At 48.0% G+C, this 16,803-nt stretch overlaps 1 protein-coding gene across 2 annotated transcripts in view; it reads left to right on the forward strand.

The window, feature by feature from the left end:
- The first annotated feature begins 2,349 nt into the window (after positions 1-2,349).
- The window catches only part of FCHO2 (FCH and mu domain containing endocytic adaptor 2), a 153,528-nt gene continuing 139,074 nt past the window's right edge, over positions 2,350-16,803 (forward strand). For both annotated transcript variants that reach the window (XM_006263835.4, XM_006263836.4), the window contains exon 1: positions 2,350-2,493. In XM_006263835.4, the coding sequence (XP_006263897.1) occupies positions 2,458-2,493 (36 nt within the window). In that variant the 5' untranslated portion in view covers positions 2,350-2,457. The remainder of the gene's footprint in view (positions 2,494-16,803) is intronic.

The following is a 16,803-nucleotide window of genomic DNA, read 5'->3' on the forward strand; positions in this document are numbered from 1 at the left end:
GTTCCCATTAGTATATATGCCCAGTGTGGTCCATGTATTTTATAGTCATGCTTATTGTTGGCTGTACTGAATCAGCTTCGTAGCTGGTTTCCATTATTAAGCACATGGTGCTTTTGCAACGGTTTAGTACTAGACAGTGTATTTAATCAGGTTTCCTTGTATACAAATGTAAGTTGAGGAGTTTTTTGGCCCATGCTAATGTGGGGGGACACTTAGTCTTATATTTGAGTAAATATAGCAATCCCTTATCTGTACTACTTCTACTCTAGGCTGTTTCTCTCCTCTATCTTTGTTGCCAGTTGCACCCATTTGATAGTTGCCCCTATTTGTGAAGACTGAAGTAGAAAAGGTCTTAAATACTTTAGCCTTCTCGGCATCATCTGTAACTAAGTTGTATTCCATAAGGGGCCTGTGGATTTTTTTTGGTCTTGCTCTTTCTTTTGACTTATTTGTAGAATCTCTTTTTATTGCCTTTTATATCCCTTGTCAGTGGCATCTCAAAACGTGCCTTGGCCTTCCTAACTCTCCCCCTGCATGATGAAGACACGAATAACTGAGTTGATATCACTGTCTTCTAGAACAGAATGGGGATAATGTATTTCTTGCTCGTACTATATAAGAGCTTGCATCAGTGAGGAATCTAAGATGAACACTAAAATATAGTCTGCAATGTGCCTCTGCTCTGTATGGCAGCATCATATTTTGCTCAGTTTTAGCTTCAGCTAGCTTTTCTTCTGTGAGCTGATGTAATTCAAGTACTCTGTAGTGATGGTGCTTGCTTGTATGTGGGGAAAGATGGACAGTGGTGTGGTCTCTGGATTGCTTTCAGATTGAGTCCTTGTTATCAGTCTGAGTCCTGATTTGTACCTTCGCTAGAATGTGCCTTCACTTAAATGAACTTGTAATTGCTTTTTGGCTATGGGATTGCTTAGAAATGAGAGCTTTGATATTAAGTAATAGTTGGCTGGTGCTGGTGTATCCAGGATATGTTTCTTAAGTATTGACTGGATGATTGAATGTTTGAAAAAAGATGGGGACAATTTCTTCTCACAGTGATATATGTGTTGGTTACTTTGGTTGGGTGTGACACCAGTTATCTATGACTCATTTACAAACCCGGAAATAATATGGGTTGAGACTCCTTTGAATGCCTACAGGTGTTTGTGCATACCTACTGAACTCTGGAAATGCAGGTGAACTATTTGAGAAGGCTTCCCAAAGGCTTCATTCTTTCAGATGGTGATTGGGCCTAGTATTTGATGCTCTGTTCATTTGCGGCTGGTGCATGTTCAGGATAAATAAAATGGTGGGTTACCATGATGGATGAACATTTTCCTCCCTTCTCTTCACACCCCAAATCAGTTACTGTGCTCTCTGAAAGGTGGTGATGTTGATGGAAGGTGCAGCAATGGTTGGATAACTTGCTGTCAGCTTGAGGCAAGTGCTCTCAGGAGAGGAGTCATTTTTCTGACAAAATTACAGGTACCCTCACTCAGTGGCCACACACAGGGTGCACAGGGGTGCACATGCACCTCCTGAGAATGCTGGTGCACCCCCTGACAGGCTGTGCTCCCTGCTTAGGCGGGGGCAGTGGGGGCACTGGTGCCCCCCTGCAAGCGCTGGCATGGGGAGTGGGAGCACCGGGTGAAGCGCTATGGCCATTGCCTGGTCAGTGTGATAGACTGTGGGGGACACCTCCCCTCCCTGTTGGGGTCACTGACTGGTTGTTGGGGGGCCCATGCCCCCCTTGACTAAGGTGGCACTAGTTGCCCATGCCCTCACTTGTTACAATTACCTAGTGCAGCAGTTCCCAAGCTCTGACAGATTGCATATCACAAATGTTAAAACGATACAACCTTAAGCACCACCTGCAAATTTGTGTTGTTACAGATTTATTATAATTGCTTTGTAACATCTACCACTGGCGGTACCCTACCACATCCTGGCAACTGCTGACTTTGCGCCACAGACATGACAGGTCATCTATAGCAGAGGCAGCCAGCCAGCCAGCAGCAAGGGTGACAAAAGTGGCATGGCAGACTCTGAGTGTGGCACAGGGCAGATGGGGGAGGAGATGAGGCCAGGAGCCGAAAACAGCGGATCAAGCCGGGAGTGTAGGGCGGGAAGAGCAGCAGCTGAGAGTTGCAGAGGTTGGTGTTGGAGGCAGGGAGAGCGCTGGGCTAACGTGGGGACTGGGCTGAGATCGCTGCACAGGTCCAGAATACGACCGGACTCCCGAGCCGCCCCGGAAAGGTTTCCCCGCTCCGAGCTGCCCGCGCCTGCGCAAAGCCGTGCCGCCAAGGAGCGCCTGCGCGCGGGGCAGCGGAGGCCGCCAGGCGGGGCCGGGGCCGGGGCCGGGCCGGGGAGGCGGCGCTGGGCGGCCGTTTCCTCCGTCGCGGCGAGTTGTCTGCGGCGGGGGCGCCGGGCCGGGCCGGGCTCCGAGGCGGCGGCGGGGTGATGATGATGACGCCGTACTTCGTGCAGAACTTCTGGGTAGGAGTCGCTCGCCGGGCCGCCCGGGCCCGCTCCTGCCGGCGGGGAAGCGGCCGGGCCCTTCGGTGCGGGGACCTCCCAGGCCGTCCCGGACCCTGGCCGGCGCGGCCCCAAGGGCTGCCTCGCTTGGGCCCGGCCCGTTCTTTCCCGGCTCCGCGGGGCCGGGACTCGGCGCTGCCCGATGCTGCCCCCCGCTTTGTGCCGATGTTTTTGTCCGCGCGGGGGGCGGGGGCAGGCACCGCGCTGCTGCCTTTGTGCTGCGGCCGCGCGGGGAGCCCGCAGGTGGCTCTGTCACGGGCAGGCTCTTCGCCAGGAGCCCGAGCCGCTTAACTATTTGCAAGGGGGCCGGGCTAGGAGCGGAGAAGAGCCGCTTCTGTCGTACAAGGGGTGTCCGAGCGCCGCCCGCCTTCCAGTTGGCAGTGCTGTGTGCCCCTGTCCTGCTCCGCTGGCGGCTTGATTCCATGTCACGCAGCGCTCAGACGTGCGATGTAGGAGTTCAGTTTGACCAGACAGGGCTGTAGTCCTTGGAAGTGACCAGGGTGGTGCAAAACCCACTATATCTAGGAACCTACCAAATTCATGGTGGGAGTGCGCCGCGCAGCAGCTCGTTCATCTCGCAGGTTCCTCTGCCCACTGCTCACCGCTTGCTCCTCTTCAGCAGGGAGGCAAAAACTGCACTTTCAAAATAGGGCCCCATTTTTGCCTCCTGTTGCTAATTAGCCGAGGGGCCCTGGCAGCCTGACTGCTTGGTGCTGACCAAATGGCACCGCGTTTAAAACAGCAGGTTTCACCTCCCTGCCAATCTGGAGTGAGCAGCAGGGGCCCTCTGCCAGTCAGCAAGCACAGGTGGTGCATGGATGTATGGGGGATGCAGATTGCAGCCCCTACATTGAGGGAGGGAGTGGGCAGGGGTAGGTGCTGCCCAGGTGGGGTGGGGTGGGGTAGGGTAGGATGGGGTGCATGGCAGAACTGCACATGACTCTTCCAGGGGGAGGGGAGAAGCGGGGTGACTCCCACTGCTGTTCGCGCCCCTGTGTCTCATACCCCGCTCTGGCTGGGTAGCAGCTGCCTCAACCCCACTTCCTCTGTGGGGGCCTCAGTCTGTGCCCCTCCCCCCCCAAACTTATTGGCCAGACAATGGGTGACTGGTGGCACCTTTGCTGGGGAGCATATGCCCCCCAACTACCAGTGGTCAGTGGGGGGATCCCCTATGGCCAGTCTTGCCAACCCTGTGGGGAGGCTCCCCCACAGCCAATTGCACTGACTGGGAAGTGGTCACGGCGCTCCCAGAAGTGGTGGCTGTGCTTTGTTTGGTGCTCCCACTCCCCAGCCAGTGCTCGCAGGGGGGGCACTGGGGCTCCCACATGCTCCCCCTTCCCATCGCCTAAGCAGGGAGTGCGGCCTGTCAGGGGACGCACTAGCACTCTTAAGGGGTGCACATGCACCCCTGTGCACTCCCTACGTGTCGCCACTGGGCCAGACGCTGCTCTCCAAGCTGCCAGATTGCATATCGGCAATCGGATCAGTATTGGCCAACATGGCTGGTTAATAATCGGCCTTTGGTATCCGCCAAAAATATTTTATCTGTTCACCCCTGCCTGCAAAATTAAAGGAGCTGCCTAACTGAATCAGAGATGTGTGTGCATAAACATATGATTCAGTCTGTAAGATGCATCTCTACTCTGCCGTCTAGATAAATAACAGGCTTCCTTTTTAGTTTGTATGCCTCTGGTAAGAGGCTGTTCTGTTGTACTAGAACAGCGTTGGAGGGGAATAACCTTTATCTTTTGTAAAATAGCATTTGAAGGAGTGCTGCTGATGTTCTCATTTGAAAATACTTAACAATAGGTAGCAGCAAGTAACAACAGAATTACTGTACTTTTGATTAGGGTTTTTTCATTTTATTTACTTAATGTATTTGACTCATTTTATGCATAAGGTAAAGGATTTTGCTGGCCAGTTGTAATTACCACCTGACCAGCAAGTTAATATTGCTCATGTTTCACACTAGTAGAGTCCATGTGTACAAAGTATACTCCAGTGGCAGCAGTATCATGAGACAGCAGAGTGGGTGTGTGGCAGTGGGTGTGCTTGAATATATCTGGAGTTGCTTTTAGGTATTATCAGCATCAGTAGGGGGGAGAGAAGCACAACACCCTATCCTCTTTAAAATAAATAAACCTATCCAGAGTATTCAAAGAGTTCTCTGTCAAAAAGTTAAGAATCTGAATAATTAAAACTTGAATAACTTTGATAATGTGCAGCTATGAGTGAGAGTACCTATAGTTTTATGTCAGAAAATATTATGGTTCTATAAACTTAAAAAACTAGGTATCTGTTACTTATTACAGTCAAATGAAAACATAGCCATGTAAGTTTTTTAATGTCTAGTCTATCCACAGCAACAGTTCAAAGCGCTGTTATTGTTTGGAACCATTACTGTTAATTCAGATAGTTTAGCAAAAACCCTGCAAATTCTAAATATTTTGAAGTTCAGAAAAATTATCCAGTGCCTGTTATGATGAAAACAAAAGGAAGAAGCATTCAAGTGGACTTTGTAAAGCATACATCCAACAAAGAGATGCATTAAAAACAGAATGATGAAGCAGTCTTTAAAGCGAGGCATTACAGACTAGAATGGTAATACTGGACTTAAGCCTGAGAGAACTGGGTTCTTCTCCTGGCTTGATCACTGGCTTGCTGGATGATCCTAGACTTTGCAGGGTTCAGTTTCCTGCTCTGTAAAATGATTGATGATACTTGTAAAGTGCTTTGAGATACGTTGATGAAAAGTACTATAAAAGAGCTTGATGGTTTTAGTAACTGGGAAGTTTAGCTATAATGTAAGAAAAGCTTTTACATGTCAAACAGTCTGAACAGGGATGGGCAGGAAAGCAAGAGGAGTGGGGAAGCAAACAGGATTTTCATAGTTGTTTGCTAGAGTCTGAATGGATTTTTTAAATTAAGAGTAGGTATATAAATGCCTAAAACTGTATCCTGCTGCTTTTAAAAAGAGTGCATTGCTTCCAAGAATAACAACACAATGACAATGCATAGTTGATACTCTTGATAGTTATATGAGCACAGATATTAAAGGTAGACTAATTGACTGTATTTTTAAAGGTCACGTACCTGCTGTTTCCTCTTTAGAGTTTAGTCCAAGATCTTAGAATACATACTTCTTTATATAGGAAAGATATTGAGATTCAGTTTACAAAGCACTTATGTTCATAATGCTGCGATAAATAATGTGTGTCCTTAATGAGGTATATGTTTGAACATGTAGTCTGAAAAATAGACTCTTAAATTACATAGTTTGATACTTTTGGAAGTTAAAAGATAGGGGATGATCGTTTTAGAGGAAAGAATGCTTGTCAGTTGAAAAAACGGTGTTGTAACGAATCTGTATCTTGTGCATAAACATGTTATCATCCGTCTCCAGGTAAAACTTCACATATGTGGGGTATTAAGTTCTGGATCCTTTGCTTTATATAGGTTTTTATTGATTTGTGCAGTTATTCTTTTGTGAACTGTTGAAAAGGCATTAGAAACTTGAGGGGACTAATATGATTCTAGTCTCATACAACATCCTGTTTATACATTCTGTTGTCAACGCACTATTTCAGCTGCTTCATTGAAAAACTTGGTGGGGTAAGGGGCATTTGTTAATATACTTATATAAGAAAAACAAACAATCACTATACTTTTAGAGAATAGGTTTTTACATTTCACCACTTCTAAAAGTATTTGAAAAGAAGGCAGTTTATTTTCAAGGGGGAAAGAAGAAATAGATCTTTCTCAGTGTTACTGTTCTAAGACAGTATTTTTAAAAGAGGATGAGAGGATGTATTAATTTAAATAAAAACTCATGGAAGTTGGTTTTTTTTAGGGGAAAGTAGAAGCCAAGTAATGCAGAGTGTATACATTTTTTTAATTCATCATAAGGTAAAGTTCCAAGCATACAAAATATATAAGCAAACATTTCTAATGCTCCTAATTAGGATATTGTGACAGAACAATGGGTGCATGCTGCTAGATGTAACATGGAATTAAAACAGAGATGGAATAGAACGCTTTCCATAAGAATTTCCATTGTACAGTGAGTGATGTAACCTACAATATGTTGCTATTAATATAGTAGAGTGATCATTGCTTCTTATTAATATTGATCATATGCTGTCCTTTTAGATAAAGCCTGTAGAAAACTTCCAATTTTTTAAAAATAGTTTCTGAAGAAGCCATTTATTGACAGGCTGAAGAAGTTCAGGCTTTAAGACAAAGAAGCGGAATGAGTTCAGGGAATAACAGCTGACTAGCTAGAACTTTGACCATTGGTTCATATTTGTTGTGGTATAAGGTTGATGAAAATAGCAGATTAACTGTTTTTTTTTAGAGTACTGGGCCTGGTGCTTGCAACTGCTGTATTGCAGACTGCTGATTTGCTCCCTGCTCCATGCCTCCCTCTGCTTACTGGGTGCCGCTGAAAACTATGGGAAACACCAGTGAGGAATGTCAGATTTGGTGATAAGGCAAGGGCGGGCAATTATTTTGGTCAGAGGGTCACTTACTGAGTTATGGCAAGCCATTGAGGGCTGCATGACAGGCAGCCCAGGGCAGATTAATATTAATTTTCTAAATTTTTTAGGGGCCCTGTGGGCCTGGTAGAATGGCCTGGCGGGCCGCATGTGGCCCCTGGGCTGCATTTTGCCCACCCCTGTGATAAGGGCACAGAGCAGGAGGCTTTGCTCCTAGATTAAAACAGCCCTTTAATCAGTGCTTTAACTTGGGTTCTTTATATTAGATGTATGCAACTGAAGTGATTATTGCTTCTCCTTTGAACAGGGCCTGATATTCTCTAGCACCTGTTCATTTGTCTGTTCCTTTTGCTAAACTTTGTTTTTATTTGCAGCATTTCATTGGTTTGACGTGATTTTAAAATGATTCTAACTAAATAGGTGAAAAAAAGCTAATAGCTTTTTATCTCCACTTATTGTATTTTTCTGATTATAGGTTGATTTTTTTTTCCCCTCAGAAAGCCATAAAAATCACCCTTAACATACATATGGATGGACCTATAATTGGAACAATATGGCACTTTGTATTGAGCACATGACCCTGCACAGTACCCTTAAGCCACTTCACTGCCTCTGCCATTATCATGAGGGAGCATCTTGTAAGGGCCACAATAATGGTTCATAGTAGCAGCAGAGCAAATGATCCTGCAGCTCACCCGTAAGGCGGTTGTACAGAGTTGTCTGCTCCATCGTAGGGGGGGGATGGCTTAGCTTCTTGCATGGGGAAGATGTGATCTACATTCAAGGCTGGATAGTTCTAGGCATCTCCCTAGTTTGCTCTGAAATGAGAGGCAGGAGATCTAGGAGCTCAGGGTCTGTAAGAGCTTAGTGTCAAGTTGAAGCTTCCAGACCCTTGTCTTCACTGCAGGAGGTAGGAACCTGGGAAGTGCTAGGTTTCCAGCTCTGGCTGAGTCCACACTATAGTTCATCATTGAAGCTGCAGTCAGGAGCAGCCTGTAAGGTGAGCTGGCAGAAAATCATGCAGCATTCTTTTGGAACCCTGCTTGTGTTTCATTGTAAGTTGTTTCATTTTTGTTTTTGACCACTTTGGATCCAACATATTAGCATTTTTCAAAACAGAACAAAAATATCAGAACATTCCCACAAAACCATTACTTGCTCCTCAGGATTTCTGAAACATTTAAGAGAATTTGGATTTTTAACTCCTAAAACCAATACTGTTTGCAACCAGATTTTGACCCTACATATCAGTGGAGTTTGAATCCAGAAGTGCAGTTCAATAGAGGTACACTGATATATCGATTCCTTGTATCGGTGCCAATCCGATTTGGCAAATGAACATTATTGGCTATCTGCTTTTTTTTTGGTTGGTGTAACCAATAATGCCACTGATACAATATGCTTTCTGCCTGGGGCCCGTGGACACCATGTTCATGCACGCAGCATGCACATGGCCAGGAATGCAGCTTGGCAGGATAGAGATTAGCTCCCTGCAGGTATGTCTATAGAGGGGAAGGAGCATGTCGGGGAAAGCTCGAGGTCCTCATGGTGAGGGAGGGAGTGGGGCTGGGGCTGGTGGTGCTGCCCAGCCCAGGCAGTGAATGGGACCCATGGCCAGGGCAGGGAGCAGGACGGAGCCACGGGCACCTTGTCCATGGAGCTGTGGGGATGAGAGGCGGCTCCCCAGTGCTGAGCACGCCCCCTAAGTAAGGCATGGGCAGGGTGGGGGGAGCTGCCTGCTGTGGTCTTAGGGCTCTCCTCTCTGCTGCCTTTGCCCCAGGGGCTCCTCATTGGCTGCGCATCCAGTGCCTGCCCGGCAGCAGGAGGCACAGCTTACTGACCCCACTGCTGCTGGGTGGGCAGGGGATGCACGGCTGATGTCAAGCCCCAGGCCAAAGGCAGCAGAGTGGAGAGCCCTGAGCCCACAGTGGGGAGCCCACATCCGCCCTTGCCCTGCCCAGCCCGGCCCTATTCTGGTTAAAAGCATCCTTGCACTTAAAAATGGTGGCAGTAGCGCTTAGTTCAAGCTCATTTCATGAGCTTTACTTAGGGGTGCACCAATAGAGATTTTTTGGGCTGATACTGATGGCCAATTTTTAACAAGTCATGTTGGCTGATAGGCAGCTGGGCAGCTTGGAGAACAGCCTTCAGCTGGTAAGTCTATTGTGGGGGAAGCGGGAGTGGGGTTGAGAGGGCAGCTTGAAGCCCCTGCAGGGAGGGAGGGAGTGGAGCTGGGGCAGGAGCAGGTGCTGCACAGCCGGGGTAGAGCGCGGGATGGAGCCGTGAGTGGCTTGTCTGGGGGGAGCAGCAGCTCTAGCTGCTGTGCACACGCTGGGTTGGCATAGGGGCGTGTGGCCCCGGGGCAAGGGCGGGCTGGGGGCAGTGCTGGGCTCTTTCCAGTAGGGGGGCTGGACCAGGCTGCACTTGGGTGGGTGGCGGCAGCACTGGGAGGGAGGCAGTGGGGGAGGGGGCTGTAGCCACCCCAAAATGTGCTGTAGCCCCCTCTCAGCACTGCCACCACTCATCCCGAGCACAGCCTGGCGCATCCCCTGCCACGGTGCTGCCCTGCCCCAAGCTCACAGATCCAGAGGCACGCACCTCCATTCCCTCCTAGGGCGCAGGCAGCAGCAGGAGCCACCACCCCTCCCCGTGTCCCCCAAATGAGCCACTTGCGGCTCCGTCCCACACCCTGCCCCGCCCCAGCTGGGCAGTGCTTGCCCCTGCCTCAGCCCCACTCCCTCACTGCTGGGGCCTTTATCTGCCCTCACCCCTTCCCTCCCCTCCCCCACTCCTTTCCCCACAACAGACTTACCAGCCAGATGCTGCTCTCCATGCTGCCAGGCTGCTCTTCTGGCCACCTGTGTGCTGCATTGTGGCTGTGTGCATGCACGAAGCATTTATTGGCCATGTTATCAGCCCCATCAGCCAAAAAAAACCAATTCCCAATACAGTCAATTTTCCTTATATTGGTGCTGATCTGATATGGGACCGATGTATTGGTGCACCTCTAACTTTAGTTCAAGTACTCCTCCTGCCATTTTTAAGCACCAGGACACTGATCCCCTGGACGAGCTGCCTGCACCTCTGTCCCACTCCCTGCCCTGGTCCCCAAGTCCCATTCATTGCCCTGTCTGGGCAGCGCCCCCAGCCCCTGTGCCACTTCCTCCCTGCCCATGGGGGTCTCGATCTGCCTCCCCCCCCCCCCCCCAACCTGCACACCCCCTCCCCTCCACAGACTGATCTGCAGGGTGCTGCTCTCCATGCTGCCCGGCTGCATTCCTATAAATCGGTTATTGGATTGGTATCAGCCAATATGGCTGGTTAATAAATTGGCTATCAGTATTGGGCCAAGAAAACCTTTATCAGTGCATCCCTACAATTCAGATCTGGCTTTTTAATACTTTGCACTGTCTCTGTTTAACTCAAATACTTGTTTGATATGTATTCACAGAGAATTTCAAGCTGAAGACAATATGATGTCTTGAGAAAAATCAATTTTGGTACAAAGGGCTTTTTTATTTTTAGTGCATTTAAACTTTTGGGTCCTTTAATTTTAATTGATTCTCTGGTGGGATTTTGTAAGGGAAATGGTTCAAAAACTTTACCTGTAGTTATTGATTTATTTTAAAAATGCATCAGGGAAAAAACACTTTTTCCTAAATTTGACCTTGTAAATTTCATGTTCATTGGGCTTTCACTTCTTTAAATAAGAGCTTTTCTAAAAATATATTTCTTAGGTTACTTAATTTTTGAGGGTATGTCCAAGAGAGGAAGACTTTCTTTTCACAACCTTTCCTACTGTGTAAAACAATTCTGTTTATAAAGTTAATAGTCTGGCTGACTTTTATTTTTTGAAGAGGCTCCTTTCTAATGTAAGGTAGATTCCATTGTGTGTTTATATAATATACTTAATACAGAGATTTTGTAAAGATGCCTTCTGGAGTTCCATTAATCTGTTTATGCAATACTGCTCTCACTTTGGCTTCTAGGTTGTATATTCATTTTCAAGACAATGGTTGTGCAATATTTGTTCAGTCTCAACTCCCTTTCAAGGTGCGGTTATTGTTTTCCCATGAGTTGGTAATCTGTTGAGAAACTTCAGAAAGGGCCAACACATTACTTGTTCTCTGTGTATATCTTGTACTTTGCAGATCCACATGATCTTCACTCTCCTTCCTTGCGTTTGTGGAGTCTATGATTGTTGGAATGGGAAAGAAGGAAATTGGGGTTTGGGATCCCTTTTATGTAACTTTGCTTCAGATTTTCCAGTCCATAAAAGAGACTGTGTGGCCCTAAGTAACACTTCTAGATGCTCTGAAATCCTTGTGGCTTTGCAGAGATGATGTGCTTGAACAGCAGCTACTAAAGGCTAACCCAGAGCTCTGCCCTGGCTCGGGACCAGGGTGTCATTGCTGCAAGGAGCTGGGACAGAGCTGCAGTCCACTGCCTGCGTGCCCCTGCCTGGAGCATGCAGGCTGCAGTTCATGGCTCTGCCCTGGTCCCAGACCAAACTATCCCCACCGCAAGATCTCAGCGGCTCTGGAGCAGTGCCCTGCCCTGCCCTGCCGCATGCCCTGCCAGCATGGTTGGGGATCACCACGCAGTTGCGGCTGGGGTTTCTATGGAGACCAGCCCCAGCCATGTGGGCAGGGGCTGCTGGGAAATGGAGTCCGGCTCCTGGCTGGATCTGCCGTTTTGTCCACCCCTGAACTAACCTATTTCAAAATAATATAGCATCATGCAAGAGCATCATACAAAGGACCCAAATATTTGTGGAAGTACAGAAATTGTATGGCACTACAATGAAAAGTAGTCACTTGCTTAGGTTGAATATGATACGCACTGCAGAGTAGGAGTTTTGAAGGGATGGGAGCCCAAGAAGGGTGGCTGTGCCTTAAGGAAACGATCCTTCGGGCACAAAGCAAGACGATCCCCGAGCGAGGCAAAAGAGGGAAAGGGGCCAGGAGGCTTCCATGGCTGACCAGAGAAATCCAGGGCAGCCTAAGGGCCAAAAGGGGAGCACATAAAAAGTGGAAACAAGGTGAGATCACTGAAGATGAATATACCTCCTCTGCTCGTGCTTGTAGGGAGGCAGTTAGACGGGCCAAAGCTACCATGGAGCTGAGGATGGCATCCCATGTGAAGGACAACAAGAAATTGTTCTTTAGATATATAGGGAGTAAAAGGAAGGCCCAGGGAGGAATAGGACCCCTGCTAAATGGGCAGAAACAATTGGTGACAGACAGGGGGGACAAGGCTGAACTCCTCAACGAGTTCTTTGCCTCTGTGTTCCTAAGCAAGGGACACGACAAGTCTCTCACTGGGGTTGTAGAGAGGCAGCAGCAAGGCGCCAGACTTCCATACGTAGATCCTGAGATGGTGCAGAGTCACTTGGAAGAACTGGATGCCTTTAAGTCGGCAGGCCCGGATGAGCTCCATCCAAGGGTGCTGAAGGCACTGGCCGACAGCATTGCAGAGCCACTGGCAGGAATATTCGAACACTTGTGGCGCATGGGCCAAGTCCTGGAGGACTGGAAAAGGGCTAACGTGGTCCCCATTTTCAAAAAGGGGAGTAAGGAGGACCCGGGCAACTATAGGCCAGTCAGTCTCACCTCCATCCTTGGCAAAGTCTTTGAAAAAATTATCAAGGCTCACATTTGCGAGAGCCCGGCAGGGCAAATTATGCTGAGGGGAAACCAGCACGGGTTTGTGGCGGGCAGATCGTGCCTGACCAATCTAGTCTCTTTCTATGACCAGGTTACGAAACGCCTGGACACAGGAGGAGGGGTGGATGTCGTATACTTAGACTTCAGGAAGGCCTTCAATACGGTATCCCACCCCATACTGGTGAACAAGTTAAGAGGCTGTGACATGGATGACTACACAGTCCGGTGGGTGGCGAATTGGCTAGAGGGCTGCACCCAGAGAGTCATGGTGGATGGGTCGGTCTCGACCTGGAAGGGTGTGGGCAGTGGGGTCCCGCAGGGCTCGGTCCTTGGACCGATACTCTTTAATGTCTTCATCAGTGACTTGGACGAGGGAGTCAAATGTACTCTGTCCAAGTTTGCAGATGACACAAAGCTATGGGGAGAAGTGGACACGCCGGAGGGCAGGGAACAGCTGCAGGCAGACCTGGAGAGGTTGGACAAGTGGGCAGAAAACAACAGGATGCAGTTCAACAAGGAGAAATGCAAAGTGCTGCACCTAGGGAGGAAAAATGTCCAGCACACCTACAGCCTAGGGAATGACCTGCTGGGTGGCACAGAGGTGGAAAGGGATCTTGGAGTCCTAGTGGACTCCAAGATGAACATGAGTCGGCAGTGTGACGAAGCCATCAAAAAAGCCAATGGCACTTTATCGTGCATCAGCAGATGCATGACGAATAGGTCCAAGGAGGTGATACTTCCCCTCTATCAGGCACTGGTCAGACCGCAGTTGGAGTACTGCGTGCAATTCTGGGCGCCACACTTCAAGAAGGATGCGGATAACCTGGAGAGGGTCCAGAGAAGGGCAACTCGTATGGTCAAGGGCCTGCAGACCAAGCCCTACGAGGAGAGACTAGAGAAACTGGACCTTTTCAGCCTCCGCAAGAGAAGGTTGAGAGGCGACCTTGTGGCTGCCTATAAGTTCATCACGGGGGCACAGAAGGGAATTGGTGAGTATTTATTCACCAAGGCGCCCCCGGGGGTTACAAGAAACAATGGCCACAAGCTAGCAGAGAGCAGATTTAGATTGGACATTAGGAAGAACTTCTTCACAGTTCGAGTGGCCAAGGTCTGGAACGGGCTCCCAAGGGAGGTGGTGCTCTCCCCTAACCTGGGGGTCTTCAAGAGGAGGTTAGATGAGTATCTAGCTGGGGTTATCTAAACCCAGCACTCTTTCCTGCTTATGCAGGGGGTCGGACTCGATGATCTATTGAGGTCCCTTCCGACCCTAACATCTATGAATCTATGATATGTTTAACTCTGTACTGCAACCCCACTCAGATGTTCAGAACAAAGGGGTGAAATTCTGGTAACCTTTGCTTTTTGAAGGAAGAAAGAAAAGATTGTTTTTAAAACTAATTTTTATATCAATGGCTATCAAGGGAGTTGCTTAAGTTTCTATTTGCGGTGCTAGTTATCAACATTGCCGAAAGTAAAGTGCTCCTATTTTTTTTTCCTCAGTCTGCCACTAATGAGTACTTTCCAAAAATCTGAAGGCCTTTTGCCTTTGTGTGCACATATTTTTTTGCTTGCAAGAATGTTGGGAGAGATTATCAAAAGTCAAGGTATATTACATCTACTACTCTTCCTGCATCCGCAGAGCCAGCCATGTCATCATAGAAGGCAGTCAGGTTGGTCAGGCATGACTTGCTCTTGGTGAATCCATACTGACTATTCCTAATCACATTATCCTCCCACTGCTTAGAAGTGGATTCCTTGAGGACCTGCTCCATGATTTTTCCAGGGACTAAGGTGAGGCTGACCGACACACAGTTTTCTGGTTCCTCCTCCTTCCCTTTCTTCAGGATGGGCACTATATTTGCCTTTTTCCAATAATCTGGGGCCTCTCTTGATTGCCACAAGTTTTCAAAGATGATGGGCAACGGCTCTGCAATCACATTGGCCAACTCCCTCAGCACCTTTGGGTGCATCACATCGGGCTCCATTCACTTGTACATGTTCAGCTTTTCTAAATAGGCCCTGCCCTTTTCTTTTGTGCTGCCAGGTACTGCAGTAATCTGGGAGCTGACCTTGCCTGTAAAAACCGAGTTAAAAAAGACATTGAGTACTTCAGCCTTTTCTGCATCCTCTGTCACTAAGTTGCCTCCCCCATTCAGTAAGGGACCCATACTTTCCCTCATCTTCCTCTTGTTGGTGACATGCTTGTAGAAACTCTTCTTGCTACCCTTCACATCCTTTGCTAGCTGGAACTCCAGTTGAGCTTTGGCCTTCCTGATTTCATCTCTGCATGCCCAAGGTATGCTCTTATGCTCCTCCTGAGTTGTTGGTACAAGTTTCCACTTCTTATAAACTTGCTTTTTGTGTTTTAGCTCATTGAAGAGTTTCCTGGTCCCTGACATGCTCACTAGTCTTCCTGTGCATCCAGATGGTTCATTTCTGTATCCTCAGTAAGGTTTCTTTAAAATACAACCAGCTCTTCTGGACTCCTTTCCCCCTCAAATTGGCAGTGATTTTATTCCAAATATTTTCTGATGTTCCTTTGTTTGTTCACCGTTTAATCTTGGGTCTCGGCAAACTGAACCTATTTTGGATCACACTGAAGCGAAAACAGAAGTTTTAGAACAGGGGTGTCAAACTCATCTGGTCCTGTGGGCCAGATGGGTGGCTCAGGGCTGGTCCGCAGGCTGGATGAACCTTCCTCCCCTTCCTACGCCCTGCAATGTAGGTTCCAGCACTCATAGTGCCCACTCTGGAATCTGTGCTACATGCAGTGCATAGCCCTTACTGCTCACCTGCTCTGCTGAGGACCCATGCCACACACGGACTGGTCCACAACCTGTACTGCATGCAGCCCTTCCACTGCTGGTCCAGGACTGTGCTGCATATGGTACCTGTTCCAGATAGTCCAGGACCCATGTTGCATGTGGTACCTGCAGGCTCCCCGCACAGTGTGGGGTGTAGATTGGCTGGAGTAGGCACTGTGTGCATTATGGATCCTGGATTGGTTGGAGTGGGTGCTGTCTGTGGCCTGGTTCTTGGTCTGGCTTGATCAGGTTCTGCATGCAGGTGCTGCATGTGGGACTGGTCTGGCACATGCTGTATGGGTCAACTCAGACCTGGGGGCTAGGTGATTGGGCTGCATGCACCATATCTTTGACACCCGTGTGTTAAATACTTAAATACTGATAACTTGCTAGGACTGGATGGCATTCATTTGGAAGTTTAAAAGAACTCAAAGGTGGAATTGCAGAACTGTTGGCAATAGTATGTAACTTACTGTTACAAGTAGCCACTGTGCCAGAGCCACCAGTTAGTTGTCATGTGGCACCAGTCTTCAAAAAGGGGTTCAGAGGTGATCCTGGGAACTGCAGAACAGTGAGTCTCAGTTCCATCTCTGGCAAGTTGGTATTATCTATAATAAAGAGTAAAATCAGCAGTCATATGGACAAATGTGATCTGCTAGGGAGGTCAGCATAGCTTTTGTAAAGGGAAGTCCTGCCTCACCAATCTGTTGGAGTTCTTTGAGGGCATTAATAGGCACGTGGACAAGGAGGATCCAGTTGTCATAATATATTTGGATTTACAAAAAGCTTTTGACAAGGTCCCTCACTCATGGCTTCAAAAAATACCCCTGTATTGCCACAGGATTGGAGGGAAGGCTCTTTTGTAGAGTGAGAGAAGGTTAAAAGATGAGAAGCAAAGGGTAGGGATAAAACGGTCTCTTTCCAAGATGGAAGGGGGTCAGAAGTGAGCTCCTGCAGGGATTTGGGCCAGGCCTGGTTTTGTTCAACGTTTTCATCAGACCTGGAAATAGGGGTGCCCAGTGAAATCTCCAAGTTTATAGAGGATGCTAAATTATTCTGAGTAGCCAAATCCCATGCTGATGGAGAGGAGCTGCAGAAAGATCTCATCAAGCTACGTGAGTGGGCAGAAGGAAATGGCAACTCAGGAAAGAGACCTTGGAATCATTGTATGTAGGTCTCAAAAAACGTCATATTGTGCAGTATTGAGCAATAAACCAATACAATGTTAGGCATCATTAAGAAAGATTCGTTTTCTTATTTGTGTGTGTGGAACTATTTTTCTGAATTTGGACATGGTTATATTCC

The sequence above is a fragment of the Alligator mississippiensis genome, chromosome 3 (assembly GCF_030867095.1).
Source record: "Alligator mississippiensis isolate rAllMis1 chromosome 3, rAllMis1, whole genome shotgun sequence".
NCBI classification, from domain to species: Eukaryota; Metazoa; Chordata; order Crocodylia; family Alligatoridae; genus Alligator; species Alligator mississippiensis.